The sequence below is a fragment of the Trichechus manatus genome, unplaced genomic scaffold (assembly GCF_000243295.1).
Source record: "Trichechus manatus latirostris isolate Lorelei unplaced genomic scaffold, TriManLat1.0 scaffold00008, whole genome shotgun sequence".
In the NCBI taxonomy this organism is placed as follows: Eukaryota; Metazoa; Chordata; class Mammalia; order Sirenia; family Trichechidae; genus Trichechus; species Trichechus manatus.
Window position 1 is genome coordinate 29527382 of NW_004443944.1, and position 19440 is coordinate 29546821.

General features: G+C 37.6%; 1 protein-coding gene across 4 annotated transcripts in view; it reads right to left on the bottom strand.

Annotated features, from left to right (window-relative positions):
* ITCH (itchy E3 ubiquitin protein ligase) overlaps window positions 1–19440 on the bottom strand; it is a 131854-nt gene that overhangs the window by 16108 nt on the left and 96306 nt on the right. For all 4 annotated transcript variants that reach the window (XM_023725205.1, XM_004370423.3, XM_023725209.1 and 1 more), the window contains 4 exons: window positions 12310–12430; window positions 11795–11899; window positions 10413–10509; window positions 4403–4475 (listed from right to left, as the gene is read on the bottom strand). In XM_023725205.1, the coding sequence (XP_023580973.1) occupies window positions 4403–4475; window positions 10413–10509; window positions 11795–11899; window positions 12310–12430 (396 nt within the window). The remainder of the gene's footprint in view (window positions 1–4402; window positions 4476–10412; window positions 10510–11794; window positions 11900–12309; window positions 12431–19440) is intronic.

The following is a 19440-nucleotide window of genomic DNA, read 5'->3' on the forward strand; positions in this document are numbered from 1 at the left end:
GAAAGCATTCCCCTTAAGAACGGGAATCAGACAAGGATGCCCTTTATCACCACTCTTATTCAACACTGTGCTGGAGGTCCTAGCCAGAGCAGTCAGGCTAGAAAAAGAAATGAAGGGCACCCAAACTGTTAGGGAAGAAGTCAAAGTATCTCTATCTGCAGATGATATGATCTTATACAGAGAGAACCCCAAAGAATCCACAAGAAAACTACTGGAACTAATAGAAGATATCAGCAAAGTTTCAGGATACAAGACAAACGTACAAAAATCAGTTGGATTCCTTTACACCAACAAAGAGAACCTCGAAGAGGAAATCACCAAATCATTACCATTTACAATAGCCCCAAGAAGCTAAAATACTTAGGAATAAATCTAACCAGAGACATAAAAGGCCTATACAAAGACAACTACAAGACACTACTGCAAGAAACCAAAAGACAACCGCATAAGTGGAAAAGTATACCTTGCTCATGGGTAAGAAGACTAAACATTGTGAAAATGTCAATTCTACCCGAAGTGATCTACAGATACAATGGAATCCTGATCCAAATTCCAACGGCATTTTTCAGTGAGATGGAAAAACAAATCACCAACTTCATATGGAAAGGGAAGAGGCCCCAGATAAGTAAAGCATTACTCAAGAAGAAGAACAAAGTGGGAGGCCTCGCACTACCGGATTTTAGAACCTACTATACCGGCACAGTAGTCAAAACAGCCTGGTACTGGTACAACAACAGATACATTGACAAATGGAACAGAATTGAGAATCCAGACATAAATTCATCGACCTATGAGCAGCCGATATTTGACAAAGGCACAAAGTCCATTTATTGGGGGAAAAGATGGTCTCTTTAACAAATGGTGCTGGCATAACTGTATATCCATCTGCAAAAAACTGAAACAAGACCCATACCTCACAGCATGCACAAAAACTAAATCAAAATGGATCAAAGACCTAAATATAAAATCGAAAATGATAAAGATCATGGAAGAAAAAATAGGGACAATGCTAGGAGCCCTCATCATGGCATAAACAGAATATGAACCCTAAGTAACAATGTACAAACACCAGATAACTGGAAGCTCCTAAAAATCAAACACTTATACTCATCAAAAGACTTCACCAAAAGAGTGAAAAGACAACCTACAGACTGGGAAAAAAATTTTGGCTACAACATATCTGATCAGTGTCTAATCTCTAAAATCTACAAGATACTGCAAAACCTCAACAACAAAAATGACAAATTACCCAATTAAAAAATGAGCAAAGGATATGAACAAGAACTTCACCAAAGAAGATATTCATGTGGCTAACAGACACATGAAGAAATGCTCACGATCATTAGTCATTAGAGAAATGCAGATCAAACCTTCAATAAGATTATCATCTCACCCCAACAAGGCTAGCATTAATCCAAAAAACACAAAATAATAAATGCTGGAGAGGTTGTGGAGAGACTAGAACACTTATACAATGTTGGTGGGAATGTTAAATGGTACAACCAATTTGGAACTCAATTTGGTGCTTCCTTAAAAAGCTAGAAATAGAAGTACCATAGGATCCAGCTATCCTGCTCCTTGAAATATATCCTAGAGAAATAAGAGCCGTCACACGAATAGATATATGCACACCCATGTTCACTGCAGCACTGTTCACAATAGCAACAAGATGGAAACAACCTAGGTGCCCATCAACGGACGAATGGATAAACAAATTATGGTATATCCACACAATGGAATACTACGCAACAATAAAGAACAGTGATGAAACCATGAACATCTTACAACATGCAGGAATCTGGAGGGCATTAGGCTGAGTGAATTTAGTCAGTCACAAAAGGACAAATATTGTATAAGACCACTATTATAAGAACTCAAGAAAAGGTTTAAACACAAAAGAAAACATTCTTTGATGGTTACGAGGGTGGGGAGGGAGGGTGATGGTTATTTACTAACTAGATAGTAGATAAGAATCATCTTAAGTGAAGGGAAATACAGCACACACTATACGGGAAGTCAGCACAACTGGACTAAACCAAAGCTAAGAAGTTTCCTGAATACAATCAAACACTTTGAGGGACAGAGCAGCAGGGGTAGGGGTCTGGGGACCATGCTTTCAGGGGACATCTAGGTCAACTGGCATAACAAAACTTATTAAGAAAATGTTCTGCATCCTACTTTGGTGAGTGGCACCTGGGGTCTTAAAAGCTTGCAAGCGGCCATCTAAGATACATCAATTGGTCCCAACCACCTGGAGTAAAGGAGAATGAAGAATACCAAAGACACAAGGAAAGTACTAGCCCAAGAGACAGAAAGGGCCACATAAACCAGAGACTTCATCAGCCTGAGACCAGAAGAACTAGATGGTGCTGGGCTACCACCAGTGACCACCCTGACAGGAAACACAGCAGAGTTCCTGATGGAGCAGGAGAAAGGTGGGGTGCAGAATTCAAATTCCAGTGAGAAGACCAGACTTAATGGTCTGACTGAAACTGGAGGAAGCCTGGAAAGCTTGGCCCCTGGATTCTCTATCAGTGCAAAACTAAAAGAATTTCCGAGACCAACTCTTCAGATAGGGATTGGACTGGACAGTGGGACATAAGGCGATACTCGTGAGGAGTGTGCATCTTAGGTCAAGTAGATACAAGAGACTAAACAGGTAGCTTCTGTCCGGAGGTGAAATAGGAAGGCAGTGGGTTAGGAGCTGGTTGAATGGACATGCGGAATCAGGTGGAAAGGCGGAATATGCTGTCACAGCATGGGGAGAGCAATTAGGGCCACATAACAATGTATGTACAAATTTTTGTATGGGAGACTAACTTGAAATGTAAACTTCATTTAAACTACAACAATTAAAAAAAAAAAAGTAACTAAAAAAAAAAAAAAGACAAATAACCCAATTAAAAAATGAGCAAAGGATAGTCAATTCTCCAAAGAAGATATACAAACGGCCAATAAGCACATGAAAAGATGTTCAACATCAACAGTCATCAGGGAAATACAACTCAAAACTACAATGAGATAGTACTTCAAACACACCATGATGGCTATAATAAAAATGACAGGCATTGTTGATAATGTGGATAAACTGCTGGTAGGAGTGTAAAATGGTGCAGTTGCTTTGGAATACAGTTTGGTAGTTCCTCAAAAGGTTAACGAGATAGAGTTACCATATGAGCTAGCAATTCCACTCCTAGGTATATACCCAAGAGAAGTAAAAATATACAGCTAACTCAAAAAGTTGTACATGAGTGTTCACGGCAGCATTATTCATAAAACCTAGAAAGTAGAAACAACGCAAATGTCCATCAACTGATGACTGGATATACAAAATGTGGTGTATTCATAGAGTGGAATATTATTTGGCCAAAAAAAAGAAATGAAGTACTGATACATGCTACAACATGGATGAACCTGGAAAACAATTCATTAAGAAGCCAGTCACAAAAGGCCACATATTATATGATTCCATTTATATGAAATATCCAGAATAGGCAAATCCATAGAGACGGAAAATAGATTAGTAGTTACCAGGGGTTGGGAGCAGTTGTGGGAAATGGGAAGTGACTGCTAATGGGCTTCGGGTTTCTCTTGGGGGTTAAAAAAATGTTCTGGAACTAAATAGTTGTGATCGCTGTACCACCTCATGAATATACTGAACACCATTGAATTGTATATTTTAAAAAAGTGAATTTTATAGTATGTGAATTATGTCTCAACAAAGTTTTATTTAAAAAGCACCACATGTATGTATAAAGGTATAAAAGAACAGACAATAAATTAGTAAAAAGGGTAGATGGTGAAAATAAAGGGATACCCAGCAAGTTTCATATATGACCACTGAAAAATGTCTTCCAAAATGAAGTTCAAATACTGTTGATATCAGGCCAAGCCCAATATATTGTTGTATTTGAGGTACCGGTAGCACTGGCTTAAATTTTCTACATTTTTTTAAAACGTGATTAAACAATATTTATAATGGGAAAATAATATTTCTGATAATCATGTTAGAAAGTAGCTCTTCTAATAACTATTTAGACTTTGATTTCTTTCTCTGCCTTCAGAGAAAAGTTAAATGTTTTCTAAATGCCACATTTTTAGAAACTTCAGGAGTGAGAAAAGTGAATGATGGTAAATGGGCATAAGGGGTTGTTTTGGTGTGATGAAAATGTTGTAAAAGTGGATCGCAGTGATTGCTGCACTACTCTGTAGATCTACTAAAAATCACTGAATTATTTATACATTTGAAATGGGTAAATATGGTATATAATTATGCCTCAATAAAGCTGTTAAAAATAATTTAATACTGTTAATAAGTATCTCATTTATAGTATCTAACAAGCTTTAGTATCTATAGGTTAACTGGAAAATGGGTATTTATTTACTTTCTGACTTTACTTACCAGGTATGACTTCTGGGTAACCAATTTTCTTTCCCAACTTTTTCAATGCAAAACTTCTGTGGTCCATTGCTCCCTGTAATATAGTTTGTCAACACAATGGTTCTCAAAGTGTGGTCCCCAGTCTAGCAGTATCAGCACCACCAAGGAACTTGTTAGAATCACAAATCTCACCCCAGACTACTGAGTTAGAAACCCTGGGGTGGGGCTTAGCAATATATGTTTTAAAAAGCTTCCAGGTTGATTCTGATGAGTGCTACAGTTTGAAAACCACTGTGTTAGATGTATGCCCAAGAGGAGAAAATGCAGTTTTATTTAGCATTCCATAGCTAGAATAATACAATATTACGACTAATTAATAATAGCTCACATAAGAATAGAACACATAAAAAGCATAATTTTAGTGGTGTTAAACACAACAGAGAAACTACAATCCACGGTCCTATACAAAAACACTTGATTTTGATGCAGAATTGTTAAAACTTTATAAAATAGAAACATCCTAATTAGTTGCCATTGAGTCAACTCTGACTAATGGTGACGTCATGTGTGTTAGAAAACTGTGTTCAATAGGGTTTTCAAGAGCTGATTTTTCAGAAATAGACTGCCAGGCCTTTCTTCTGAGGTACCTCTGGGTGGACTCAAACGTACAACCTTTTCGTTAGCAGCAGAGCCCATTAACCATTTGCACAACCCAGGGACTCCATAAACATCCGAGAGAATTCAAATATTAACTGTGCTTAGGTATTCTGTGCTTATAGATCCTGTAGGGCATACCTTTTCTAATTTACACACACAAACACTCCAATTTTTGCCTCTCATCTACTTTCTTCTGGACAGAGCTGTGAATGGTGATCTTAAACTCTCGTTTTTTTAAAAGGTTACTACTGCTCCCTAGAGAGCCTTTATTGGTGGTCACAAAGATTGGTACTGCTATGAGACTTTTTAATTACAATGGGCCTGGGACACTAAATACTCTGAAATGTATGGTACAGTCCTGCACAAATAATTTTGTGTCTCACCCAACTAAACCCAGTACGAATATTTATTGTTAGTACTTTTGTATCACATAATATTGGACTGTTTTTACAAGTAGTTATGTGAAAAGTCCAGTAATACAAAAGAAATCATTATGAAAAAAGAACTTTGAAATGATTAATTAAGCTTGAAATTACTAAATAATTTATTCACGCTGCACATTCTCTCTACTTAATATATCTCTAACCACATAGATAAAAAGGAGTTTAGTTCAATAGTGCTTAATATATAACAGAGAAGGTTCTGGTTTAAACAGACTTCAAATATCAATTATTAAAATAACAGAAACATATGAAATGAAGTTGCTGAATTTCATTAAGAAAGGCCGTTTTACAAATATATCATATTACTCTCATCCTGAATACTTCCTAAAGTTTTATAGGACAATGATTTTAAAAAATTTAGCTGTAAAAATTATATACTGAAATTATTTATTTTTAGGTTGACTGCTGTTTTCAGTCTTACTCTGACACTGTCCCTAAAGGTCTATCAAATATCTTCTGTGTAGACTGTTGCACGTATATTTCTATTCTCAGCCAACTTTCAAATGATATGGCCTCCCAGACCTTTTTAAGTATCAGAGTCTTGGCCTGTAGTAGAATTTCACGATGTTGTTGTTGTTAGGTGCCGTCAAGTTAGTTCCGACTCATAGAGACCCTATGTACAACAGAACGAAACACTGCCCAGTCCTGCGCTGTGCCCACAATCGTTGTTATGCTCGAGCCCATTGTTGCAGCCACTGTGTCAATACATCTCCTTGAGGGTCTTCCTCTTTTTCACTGACTGTATACTTTATCAGGCATGATACCCTTCTCCAGGGACTGATCCCTCCTGACAACATGTCCAAAGTATGTAAGACACAGTCTTCCCATTCTTGCTTTTAAGGAGGATTCTGGTTGTATTTCTCCCAAGATAGATTTGTTCATCCTTTTGGAAGTCCATGGTATATTCAATATTCTTCACCAACACTACAATTCAAAGGCATCAATTCTTCAGTTTTCCTTATTCATTGTCCAGCTTTTGCATGCATATAATGCGACTGAAAACACCATGGCTTTGGTTAGGCACACCTTAGTCTTCAAGGTGACATCTTCGCTTTTCAACACTTTAAAGAGGTCTTTTGCAGCAGATTTGCCCAATGCAATGTGTTGTTTGATTTCTTGACTGCTGTTTCCATGGGTTGTTGATTCTGGATACAAGTAAAATGAAATCCTTGACAACTAAAATCTTTTCTCCATTTATCATGATGTTGCTTATTGGTCCAGTTGTGAGGATTTTTGTTTTCTTTATGTTGAGGTGTAATCCATACTGAAGGCTGTGCTCTTTGATCTTCATCAGTAAGTGCTTCAAGTCCTCTTCACTTTCAGCAAGCAAGGTCGTGTCATCTGCATATTGCAGGTTGTTAAATGAATCTTCCTCCAATCCTGATGCCCCATTCTTCTTCACATAGTCCAGCTTCTTGGATTATCTGCTCAGCATACAGACTGAATAGGTATGGTGAAAGGATACAACCCTGATGCACACCTTTTCTGACTTTAAACCATGAAGTATCCCCTTGTTCTGAGAGAACAACTGCTTCTTGATCCATGTACAGGTTCCTCATGAGCACAATTAAGTGTTCTGGAATTCCCATTCTTCGCAATGTTATCCATAATGTTATGATCCACACAGTCGAATGCCTTTGCATAGTCAATAAAACACAGGCAAACATCTTTCTGGTATTCTCTGCTTTCAGCAAGGATCCATCTGACATCAGCAATGATATCCCTGCTTCCAGGTACTCTTCTGAATCCAGTCTGAATTTCTGGCAGTTCCCTGTCGATATACTCCTGAGGCCGCTTTTGAATGATCTTCAACGAAATTTTACTTGCATGTGATATTAATGATATTGTTCAATAATTTCTGCATTTGGTTGGATCACCTTTCTTGGGAATAGGCATAAATATGGATCTCTTCCAGTCAGTTGGCCAGGTAGCTGTCTTCCATATTCCTTGGTATAGACGAGGGAGCACTTCTAGCACTGCAACTGTTTCTTCAAACATCTCAATTGATATTCTGACAATTCCTGGAGCCTTGTTTTTTGCCAATGCCTTCAGTGTAGCTTGGACTTCTTCCGTCAGTACCATCAGTTCCTGATCATATGTTACCTATTGAAAAGGTTGAACATCAACCAATTCTTTTTGGTATAATGACTCTGTGTATTCCTTCCATCTTCTTTTGATGCTTCCTGAGTCATTTAGTATTTTCCCCATAGAATTCTTGGAGAAATATTTTCTATGCACTCATCACTACCCCAACCAATGTCACAGCATGGGAATTATTTTGACACTACCCTTTTAACTAATAGTTATCTCATTTTTCTTCACTTTGACAGTCTATAATTTATTTTGGTAGGTGTATTATCCCTACTTCATTTAAGTTACTTCCTTCTTATTATATATATTTCAGTTTAGTACTTCCTATCTTTTTCCTCTGTTCTTTCATTTTCTTATTTTTATACAGAATGGCTTGTGATCTTCTCTTAAATCCAAACATTTTGATTATAAGTAGGAACAAGTATCTGTCTACTTAATTATATCTTCTAATATAGTTGTTCCCAAATATTCATGTACTGAAATACATATTATTTTGTTATAAATCATTTATTTCTCCTTTATGTTACAATTAGTGCTATGTAGATATATATTTTAGAAATTGAAGGTAGGTGATTTCATCTATTAATTTCATTTTAGAGTATTAAAGTGGACATTATAATTATTTTTTATAAAAACAGGATGTTGGATTCTGATAAGATTGAAAACCGCATTAAAGAATTATATACATTACTCCTACAACTTTCCACTGAGTGGAAGGTTAAACCAGGGGCTTCAAAAGTCTATGAATCACCTCACCGTCTCTGCCTTCCAGTGGTATCTTTCCGTGTTGCTCTAGACAACTCCACCCAACTCCAAATATTATTCCCAAGAACAGACCTAGTTCTCTTCTCTTTAATGATTAGATTTCCAGTTTATACTGGGAAGCTTGTAATAATTTTTCTCATTTTGGTCACTACTCTTTTCCTCCCCAAGCCCCCAAATGGCTTTTCTTCTCCTTCAAATTAAAGTGCGTTCTAAAAGATGCCCCTCTAAAAACTTCCTTAGCAATTGTCCTTCTCTGAGACTTCTGTAGCACTGGATACAAAACTCACTTGTATATTAGCTTCTGGGAGACTACACTATTTACGTAACCTCTTTAACTTTCTGGCTTCTCCTTTAAGTGTGCCTCCAGGGTATTTCTGTCACATACCTAAATACAGAAGTTTCTAAGCATCAGCCCTCTACTCTTCTTTGTCTTCTATTTCTGTTTAAGACCAACCATTCTCACAGCTTCAAATGTCACTACTCCGATGACTCAACGTTCCCTCTCTACTCTTACTTCTAACTAGTACTTTAGTACCACCTGTACAACTGCCCCCTGCAACTTTGTACGTGTCTAACAATCACCTTAACTAAACTCAGTAGGTTTTGAGATACTCATCATCCTCCCTCAACCTCCAAACCATATTCTCCTTTATAACTTCCCCATTTCTCTATGTCTCATAACTTGGGAGTTATCTTTGACACTCTTCCCTTACACCTCATCTTCCAAACCAAGTCTTATTTCTACTTGTTTCTCCTTACAGAGCTTCCCTAGCATTTATCCCTTCTTTTCAATTTCCACTTCCATCTCCTCAGATCAGGTTATCCTCATTGCTGCAATAATTTATTTCTATCTCCAGATTCTCCCCATCTTTTAACCTCCCCTATCCATACCTTGGAGCCCTGGTGGCACAGTGGTTAAGAGCTCAGCTGCTAACCAAATGGTCAGCAATTCAAATCCACCTGCCGCTCCTTGCCCACGGGGCCAGTTCTACTCTGTCCTACAGGGTTGCTATGAGTCAGAATCGACTCGATGGCAACGAGTTTTATCTATACCTTGCTATCAAGTCTTCCTAAAATGTTGCTTCAGCAGTTTATTCTTCTATTCAAAAAGTTTCCATAGCTTCCAATACCCTCAGGTTAATGTCCAAATTCTTTTGGTCTGGCTTTTAAGGTCTTTGTTAAACTGGTTCCACACTCTGTATACAGAATTCTGTACTCAGTTCTCTAATTCTGACCCTCTGCTTTAGCTATGCAAAGTACTCCACAAGGATGTCTCAGTACCCTCACTTCTGTCATTTCCCTGCCTGTAATACTGCATACATTTATAGGTTTGATTCAAGTCACATTTTCTTTAAGGTCCCTTCCCTGACTACTCTAACCACAATGATCTTTCCCTTATTTGAATTATTACAACATTTACTGTCTTTAATACCCAATTTGATGGACAAGTATTGTCATTTAATGAATAACAACTTTATACCACAAGTGATCTACAGGCTTAGGGATCACAATCTCTCTTGTGTATCTTCCTATGGTACTTGGAACAATTTTAGTGCTAAAGAAATACTTGAATTTACTTAAATAATTTTCTATTTAGTCACAAAATAAATATTCTTATGGTCATTCATTTTATTACAACACACATGTTAATCAGTGACTACAATGTAATAGGCACTGTTACAAAAATAAAAAAATGATGAAGATATGGATCTCTATCTCAAAGAGCTCCTTGTCTAATAAGGAATAGTGGCAAACACCTCATTAAAATACAGTATAATAAAACCAATAGTGCCTGGCTTGCAGGAAACACTGAAATGTTTGCCAAATCACTGAATGAGCGAGCAGATTTACAGAAGACTGCTATATTCGTGAGTTGAAATGGGAGATATAGCGTAAGGTTCAAAATTTCTACAGAGATAAGGACTACAAAGTGATTTAAGTTTACACAAACACAGGTAAGCTGCGACTAGTTAAGAAAATAGTTCATACTTGTCTTTGTTATTTCTGTTAATGTTTATATAATGGCAGTGTGGTAAACAAGTTTCTACATAGGAAAGGTGATCCTGTATACATACCCATGAGGTCAGCAAATCCTCCAACTGGCAGTCGGCAGGTTCCAGTTACAAACTGCAGAAGTCTCATTCTCTTCTCATTATCAATTTCTTTAACAAACTATTAAAAGCACATTTTAAGAGCTACGTAGGTCATATGTTTAGCATACTAAACCAGAAGAAAAAAAATCATCATTTCAAATTTTAAATGAACCCCTGGTGTCAGCTGCACTAGATAATGACTACACCCAAGACTGTGGATGTAGGAGCATCTTCATGTTTGTCAAAGCACCACCAACCTTCCCCTATATACATATTAGGACCACATCCTCACAGTGAGATAGAAAAAGAAGGATACCCTTTCTTTCTATATCCTCATGCAGTCTCAAGATTAGCTTTTCCAGGGCAGTTCTTCCCTTTTTCTCCCTAGAAGGCCAGTCCAATAGGACATTCATGTGGTGACATAAGACACAGAGCTTGATTCAGAACACTTTTTGGTTTCATGAACAAATAAAATTAAGCTCATAGAATGATAATCCAGAGACATCCCAATAACTTCCTTTCCTCATTGTCCTTTAAGGGTTTTTATTTTTTTAATTGATAGGTGTGAGTTTATCGGTGTCATTTTGTAGTGCTTTTTTTTGTGGTGCTGACATTTTCTCTGTCCCTCTTACTCTCCTGTGCTGAATTCCTTTCGTTTGTTCAGTTTTTTTTCATTTCTTCTGTTTTTGTATATTTTATTTTTACAGAGTGTCCTTCAGGTTTTGGTGCTGCCACTCACGGCCAGAATTATGTGGCTTTTATCTCCTACCACTCTGACTCAAAACATTAGGTTTCTAGAAGATGTTTTTTAGCCTATAGCACTTTTGTAGCACAGTTCTTTTAGCTCCGTCAAATACTTTATTGAAAGAACAATTTTTATCCTATTATATTATTGTTAATTATTTTTAAATGCTAATCCTATTTGTTACAGAAGCTCAGTTCATCTTTGAGTTACTCATATGAATTTCTTTACATGCACAGCCTACATTTTTTGAAAAGACACCGTATGACTCCAAACCAGGTCTGTAAGTTTTGCCTTCTGAACATTATTTCACTCTTAATGAGGAATGAATGATGAAAACCATACTTTAGACAGTTTTATAAAATTCTGAAACATTTAGATCAAATGCAGGTGAATCTTACTATCTGGAGCTGTCTTACATTTGGGCATAAGGAGTAAGGTGTGTTGCTTACTTGGCAACAGTCTTAAAGGTATGCTATTATATTCAGTATAATCTAGTTATTTGATATATAGTATGGCCTATGAAGCCTGCACACACTGATACATTTTGTTCTGTGATTCATGATAAGCAATTTCTAAAAAATTATACTGTCTTCCAGTAGAAATAAAGTAAGAGACAAACCTGCCAAAACCACATGATTTGCTTGCTTGTCCTAGTGTAATGACGGTAGATGGCATGTCTTTGCCAGTCATTTAAATCAATCTCTTGCATTCCACATAAAAGGACCTTTAGGGATGAAAAAGACAAAAATTTTTCAAGGTAATTTTAAAGCCTGTATCAAAAAGCTAGATGTAGATAAGAAAATACTAATATTAAACACAGCTTTCAAAAAACAAATTACTCATAAGGCTTCAGCTTGTAAAATGCCTCGTAAAGGTGAATTTCTATGTGAGGTGCCATATATACACATATTCAGGGAAATACACCACTCATTGAAGAGGAGTCCTCATAGTAATACATATTTTCTTTTTGAGGGGGTTAATACTCTTCTTTTATCTCAGGATAAATAGTGGATTTTTAACCACTGGAATGCTTCAAAATATCCTGTCAGAATAACTACTACTGCCCCTGGACAGATGGCACCAGATGGCATTATTGACCAGTACGCTGCAGGAAAAAAAAGAAAAACTTATTACCTCTAATTCCTTTGCATCAAAGTATTGCAAATACTGCTGGGGAAGTATTTCATTAAAGCCCTCAAAGAAAGCTTGTGTCTGTTCTTCAACGCCTCGAGACAACCTCCACTCAGCTACCATTCTGGAAAGCAAAATAAAAGCTATCTATCAGGAAGTTTAGATTTTACCTGTAAAATTCTATGTGTGAAAATAATTTTATAAAAACTTTATTACTATGAGAAGTTCAAATATATACAAAAGTATAGAAAATAATATAATGAGCCCCATGTACAACTCTCCCAACTTCAATACAAGATCAATCTTATTCCATCCATGCCCTTTTCCATACCCTAGATATCACTTCAAACATAAAATATTTCAGTATATGTCTCTAAAAAAATAAGGTCTCTTTTTAAAAACATAATCACAATACCATTATCACACACAAAAAATAACAATTCCTTAATATAAAATATTCAGTGCTCAAATTCTACTGATGGACTCAACTTTTTTTACTTTGTTTGAATCAGAATCCAAAAAATTCATACACTGCAAGTCTCTTATATTTCTTTTAATCTATAGGCTTTCCTCTCCTCTTTACAAATTTTTCTTAAATGGAAATATCTTTAAAGAAAATTCTCTATCAAATATTCCAGATTTCAACTTTGCCTTTCTTCGAATTTTCATTTATGTATCGACATCTTTAAAGAGTTAAAATCATAAATAAACTGATTTTTTCCATTTTGTTACAGAATTATATTTACTTTTTTAAAACTTTAGTGCCAGGAATGTGTATTTTAGGCATGTGATTACTTGACAACAACTTATGACAATTTTTAGAGTCCCAGAAGTTTACAGTAAACTCTCTAAAATTCTGGAAAATAGTAGTGTATGTTGTATCGGACTAATCCTCCTAAAAAAAAACCTGTTGCTGTCGAGTTGATTCTGACTCACAGCAACCCTACAGGACAGAGTAGAACTGCCTCCATAGAGTTTCCAAGGAGCGCCTAGTAGATTCGGACTGCCGACCTTTTGGTTAGCAGCTGTAGCACTTAACCGCTATGCCACCTGGGTTTCCAATCCTCCTAGTGATAACAATTATAAACTCTAGGAAAATTATAAAAAAGCAACCATTTGAAGGGACCAGAGAGAAACCAAAAGCAAGCAGACACTGGAGGAGATGAGATCCTTGAAAGGAGGTTGGCAAACTAGAGGAGATGCCCTTTTATTAGATTTTTACCCTGAGAGCACTTCCCAGTTTATACAAAGCACATGGGAATATGGCTCAAGCAAAAAGCAACAATCATATTAGGCTAAGGAGACATGAGGTTGGGAGTATGAAGCTGCCAAAGCAGCTAGGGGGAAAATTCCAAAAAGAATGGAGACAGAAACAATGAGACCCCAAATGTGCATACACATTCACCTCAAATCTTTACTGGTTCCTAAATTGCACATGTGTACAATGATGTCGGAATTGACTCAACGGCACAAAACAACAGGATGATGAGACTCAAAAAAATCCTGTAGAAAGCAGCAACCGGAAAACTAAAGACTTAAGCAGAAATTTAAGCAGATACCTACTGCTGGAGAGACAGAATTTAACAGTTTACACCTCACAAAGTTTAAGGGACTCATCCTTAGACCTTTCCACCAATAACGCAGAAGGGTCACACCTCAGGAAGAAAGACCACGTACCAGGAATAAAGGTTATGCTCTAGGACCGAGGGAAAAATGGAAACAGATCAGCTTTAGCAAGCTTCCGCAAGATCAAAGTAGTTTGCCTGTAATTTAAGTGCCTCCCAGAAAAAAACTCAACACTCTTTAGAGACCAAAAAAGAATCCAGAGTCTCCACCATGTATCATCTATTTAAAAAAAAAAAAAAAAAAAAATCACTATACATACAAGAAGCAGGAAAATGTAGCCCATAATCAAGAGTAAAAGTATATTAAAAAAAATTTTTTAAACAAGAGTAGAAGTATACATAATAAGAACCACAGATGATTCAACGCTGCAGTCAGCAAAGACTTTAAAAGAGTTATTTAAAAATCTATTAAAGAACTACAGGAAAAGATGGATAAAATGAGTAGAGATGGGGATTCTCAGCGAAGAAATGCAAATCCTAATAAGAGCCAAATGGAAATTCTAAAATACTTGAATATCTGAAATGAAAACTTCATTGGATGTGCTAAGGAGCAGAAAAAAAAAACATCAGTGAATTCGAGGGTATGTCAATCAAAATTATCCAGACTGAAGCACAAAGAAAAAGATTGAAAAACATGAACAGAACGTCTGAAAACTGTGGGATGATAGCAAAGGTTAAATGTATGTGTAATTAAAACCTCTGAAGTAACTGAAGTAATGTAGAGAGGGAATGAGGCAAAAGGAACACCTATAAAGTCAAAAAATTTCCACAACTGATAAAATGTCATCAAACACTGATCAAGAGCTCAGCAAACACCAAGCAGGATAAATATAAAAGCAATCACACTTAGGCATATCACAGTCAAACAGCTAAAAACTAAAAGAGAAAATCTTTTTAAAAGTCAAAGAGAAAAATACACATTTCATTCATAAAAACAATAAAACCAATGGCTGACACTATCAAAAGCAATGGAAGCTAACAATGTCATGACACTGTTGAATGAAAGAAGGTGCTGAAAAGGGCAGGGGGGACTATCAACCTAGAATTCTATATTTAGTGAAAATATCCTTCAAAACAGAAGGTGAAATAAAGATGCTTTCAGATAAAAGCTAAGAGAATTAACTACCAGCAGATGCACATGAAGAGAAATGCTAAAGAAAGTTATTTAAGTTGAAGGGAAGTGATCCCAGATGGAAAAATATATCTGTGGTAAAAAATGAAGAGGGCCAGAAATGGTAATAATGTGAGTAATTATAGCTAAAAACCAACAGAATACAATTTCACTGAGTGGATTGTAGGTATATGAAATATACCTCAATAAAATTGTTTAAAAAAAAAGGGTCCTATTTGCTTAATTTACTTAATGAGTTCAGGTCTTCAAAAACAAAGAAACCGACTTCGGGGCAACATGGCACTATACTCAGACGCACCGCGCTGTCCCTCCACAGCAAAGATCAGAAAAACAAAGTGAAACAGAGTCACACGTCAATCCTGAAACCCTAAGCATCAAATGAAGAAATAAAGAACTCAGCCAAGCACCAAATGGAATAAGAAACTGACCCGAGAACAGAGAGTGAGGAGAGATACGTGCAGAGGTCCCCTATCAGCTACCGCAGCTCTGATCTGCCTTTTAGGACTCCTAACAGAGATCAGCGAACAGGGGGTATGAGAAAGCAGCTTCACAGAGCTTCCAGCAGGAGACACAACAACTGGTAACCAGCGATATACACTTTCCCACCCCCACCCTTCTTCACCCCAACTCAGCCTCCTCTGCTTCCTGCAGCCACAGTCTCTTGGCTAGGAAGCAACGGCTTCACCCCAGTGTCGCTTGGAATCCACCCGCCCGCACTGGCCGGCTACCTGAATGCCTTCTGTTGGCTGCTGTGTTGCTTTTTTCACTTCTCTAGATTTCTTCCTTACCTCTCACCACCTACCCCTCCATTCTCTCAAATACCTGTCTCCGTGCACCAACTTTGCTTCTTCCTGAAAGGCTGCAAAACACCGCTCCACTGTGAAACTGCTTCCTGGCCTGTGCCGCCACACTGGTGGGACGCCTGGGGCTTTCCTGTTTGTTTGTTTCCTCGGATTTCTTCTGTTTTGCTTTATTTCTTTGTCTTCTTTTTCTTTTCTCGGCTTGGGAACCCCTTCTAGCCGGGCAGTACTGCGCGGCTTACAAGCTACTCCCTTACTCTGCGCAGACACACAGGGACATTCCTGGGGGCATCTTTTTCCCCTTGGTTTTGCTTTTTTTTTTTGTTTGTTTCTTTGTTTTGTTTTCTTCTCTCTCTCATTCCCTTTTTGTCTTTCTTCATTTCCAGTTTATTGATTTACTCATTTTTTTCTTTTACCCTTTTTCTTTTTTTTTTCATTTTTGTTTTTCCCCATTTCTCAGTCTCTCATCTCTCCACTCCAATAGCAAGCTCCCTTAGCACTCTTTTTTTGTTTCTGTGTATGTTTTAGGCTCCTGTTCCTCACTCCTCTCTCATCTTTGCCATACCGATCACAATCTACCCCCTACTTCCTGCCTACCTGAACCGTGCGCTGAACATCACACACCCAAGCAGCACAGCCACAGCATACTGGAACATGCCCTGCACCGATTCCGAGTCTGCACTGTCAGCCCTGGTATATGCCACAAATGACCCATCCCATCAACTCCCCTTCAGCTGGACCTTCCCTGCTATACCATACCTGAGTGATTAACCCTGCCCATTGGAGAAGGAAGTGAAAAGTATCACGCCCACAGAGGAGCAAACAACAAAGAACGCACAGGCCACCTGCTCAGACATAACCAAATAAAACAAAAAAGCAGGACAAAACAAACAAATCTACAATCAATAAATGACGAAAATAACCACTGAATGCCCCAAAGATAGCAGACAATATCAAAACATTTACAAAAACAGGGCAGGATGGTTCCAGTAGGTGTCCAAAATAAAACACCAGATGACCTTCCAGTAGAAGAAAAGGCACTAGACCTAACTGATAGGGAATTCAAATCGCAAATATTCAGAATTATTCAAGAGTTGAAGCAAAGAGCAGACAAAAATGAGGGAAAAAACAGACGAATTCATGGAAAAGACAGACAAACTCATGGAAAGTACAGACAAAAAAAATGGAAGAATTCAAGAAAATAATACAGGAAGAAAACGCTACAATAAATTCACAACTAGAAATCATACAAAAACAACAATCAGAAACCCAAAAGATATACAAGATTTCAGAAATGGACAGTGTCCTAGAAGGGCTGAGGAGCAGGTTTGAAATGATGGAAGATAGAATCACCAAAATTGAAGACAAACACTTGGATACCACTCTAAGGAAAAATCAGAAAAAAAAGAAACAAAGAAAAATGAAGAAACCCTGAGAATTATGTGGGATACAATCAAAAGCAAAAATCTGTGAGTGATCGGAGTTCCAGAACAGGGGGAGAAAACAGAACACACAGAGAGGATCACTGAAGAACTGCTGACAGAAAACTTCCCCAATATCATGAAAGATGAAAAGCTGACCATCCAAGAAGCTCACTGAACACCATACAGGATAGACCCCAAAAGAAAATCACCAAGGCATACCATAATCACACTCACTAAAACCAAAGACAAACAAAGAATCCTGACAGCAGCTTGCGAAAAACATAAAGTCACATACAAAGGAGAAACAATAAGAGTAAGCTCAGATTATTCGGCAGAAACCAGGCAGGCAAGAAGGCAGTGGAATGACATATATAAAACCTTGAAAGAAAAAAATTGTCAACCAAGAATGATATATCCTGCAAAACTCTCATTCAAATACGATGGTGAAATTAGGTCATTTCCAGATAAACAAAAATTAAGGGATTATGTAAAAACCAAACCAAATTTACAAGACTTATTAAAGGGAGTCCTTCGATCTGAGAACAAACAACATCAGACCACAGGCTGAATATAAGACACAGGACTGTACTAGCTGGATACCAACCTAGGAAATGAACTCTTAAGGACCATGCAAAACCAAAAGAACTACAACAGGGAACCAGAGAGGTTAATCTGTAAATGACAACAACATCAGAACAATAAAAGAGGGAATAAACGGTGTAGGTATATAACCTTCTAATGGAGAGGAAGGCAAGGCGATAGCAAGTAATAATAGACTGGTTCAAATCTAGGAAGATAGCGGTAACCACAAAGAAAGTTAACAAACCTAATCATCAAAATATAGAAGAAAAACACAAGTCTCAGTAAACACAAAACCTACGAAAACAAAAGAAATGAAAAACAAATCCACAAACAAAAGGAACTCAGCACAGGAGAGTAAGAGGAACAAAGAAAACATCAGCACCACACACACACGAAAAAAAAAGCACTACAAGATGCAACCCCACTCCTAGGAATATATCCTATAGGAATATATCCTAGAGAAATAAGAGCCGTCACACTAATAGACATATGCACACCCATATTCACTGCAGCACTGTTCACAATAGCAAAAAGATGGAAACAACCTAGATGCCCATCAACAGATGAATGGATAAACAAACTATGGTACATACACACAATCGAGTATTATGCAAAGATAAAGAACAATGATGAATCTGTGAAGCATCTCATAACATGGATGAAAGTGGGGGACATTATGCTGAGTGAAATAAGTCAATCACAAAAGGACAAATATTGTATGAGACCTCTACTGTAAAAATTCACATAAAAGTTTACACACAGAAAGAAACAATCTTTGTTGGTTACCAGGGATGGAAGGGGTGGGGGGCAAAACTAAATAGACAATAGGTAAGTGGTAACTTTGGTAAAGGGTATGACAATGCACAATACTGGGGAAGCCACCACAACTTGTACAAGCAAAGGTCGTGGAACCTCCATAGACACTTCCAAACTCCCTGAGGGACTGAATTGCTGGGAGGAGGGCTGTGGGGACCACGGTCTCAGGGAACATCTAGCTGAACTGGCATAATACATTTTGTAAAAACAGTGTAATACATTCTACCTTGGTGAGTAGCGTCTGGTGTCTTAAAAGCCTGTGAGAAGCCATCTAAGATACTCCACTGGTCTCAACCCTTTGGGAGCAAGGGAGAATGAAGAGAACAAGATACAAGGAACAGATTAGTCCAAAGGACTAATGGACCACAGCTACCACGGCCTCCACCAGACTGAGTCCAGTACAGCTGGATGATGCCCAGCTACCAACAGTGACTGCTCTGACCCGGATCACAATAGAAGGTCCAGGACAGAGCTGGAAAACGATGTAGAACAAAATTCTAACACACACACACAAGACCAGATTTAATAGCCTGACAGACCGGACAAATCCCGAGAGTATGGCCCCCAGACACCCTTTTAGCTCAGTGGTGAAGTCACTCCTGAAGTTCACCGTTCAGCCGGGGATTGGACAGCCTCATAAAACAAAACAGGACTAACAAGGCACACCAGTCCAGAGAAAAGGATTAGAAGGCAGGAGGGGACAGGAAAGCTGGTGATAGGGAACCCAAGGTTGAGAAGAGACAGTGTTCACATGT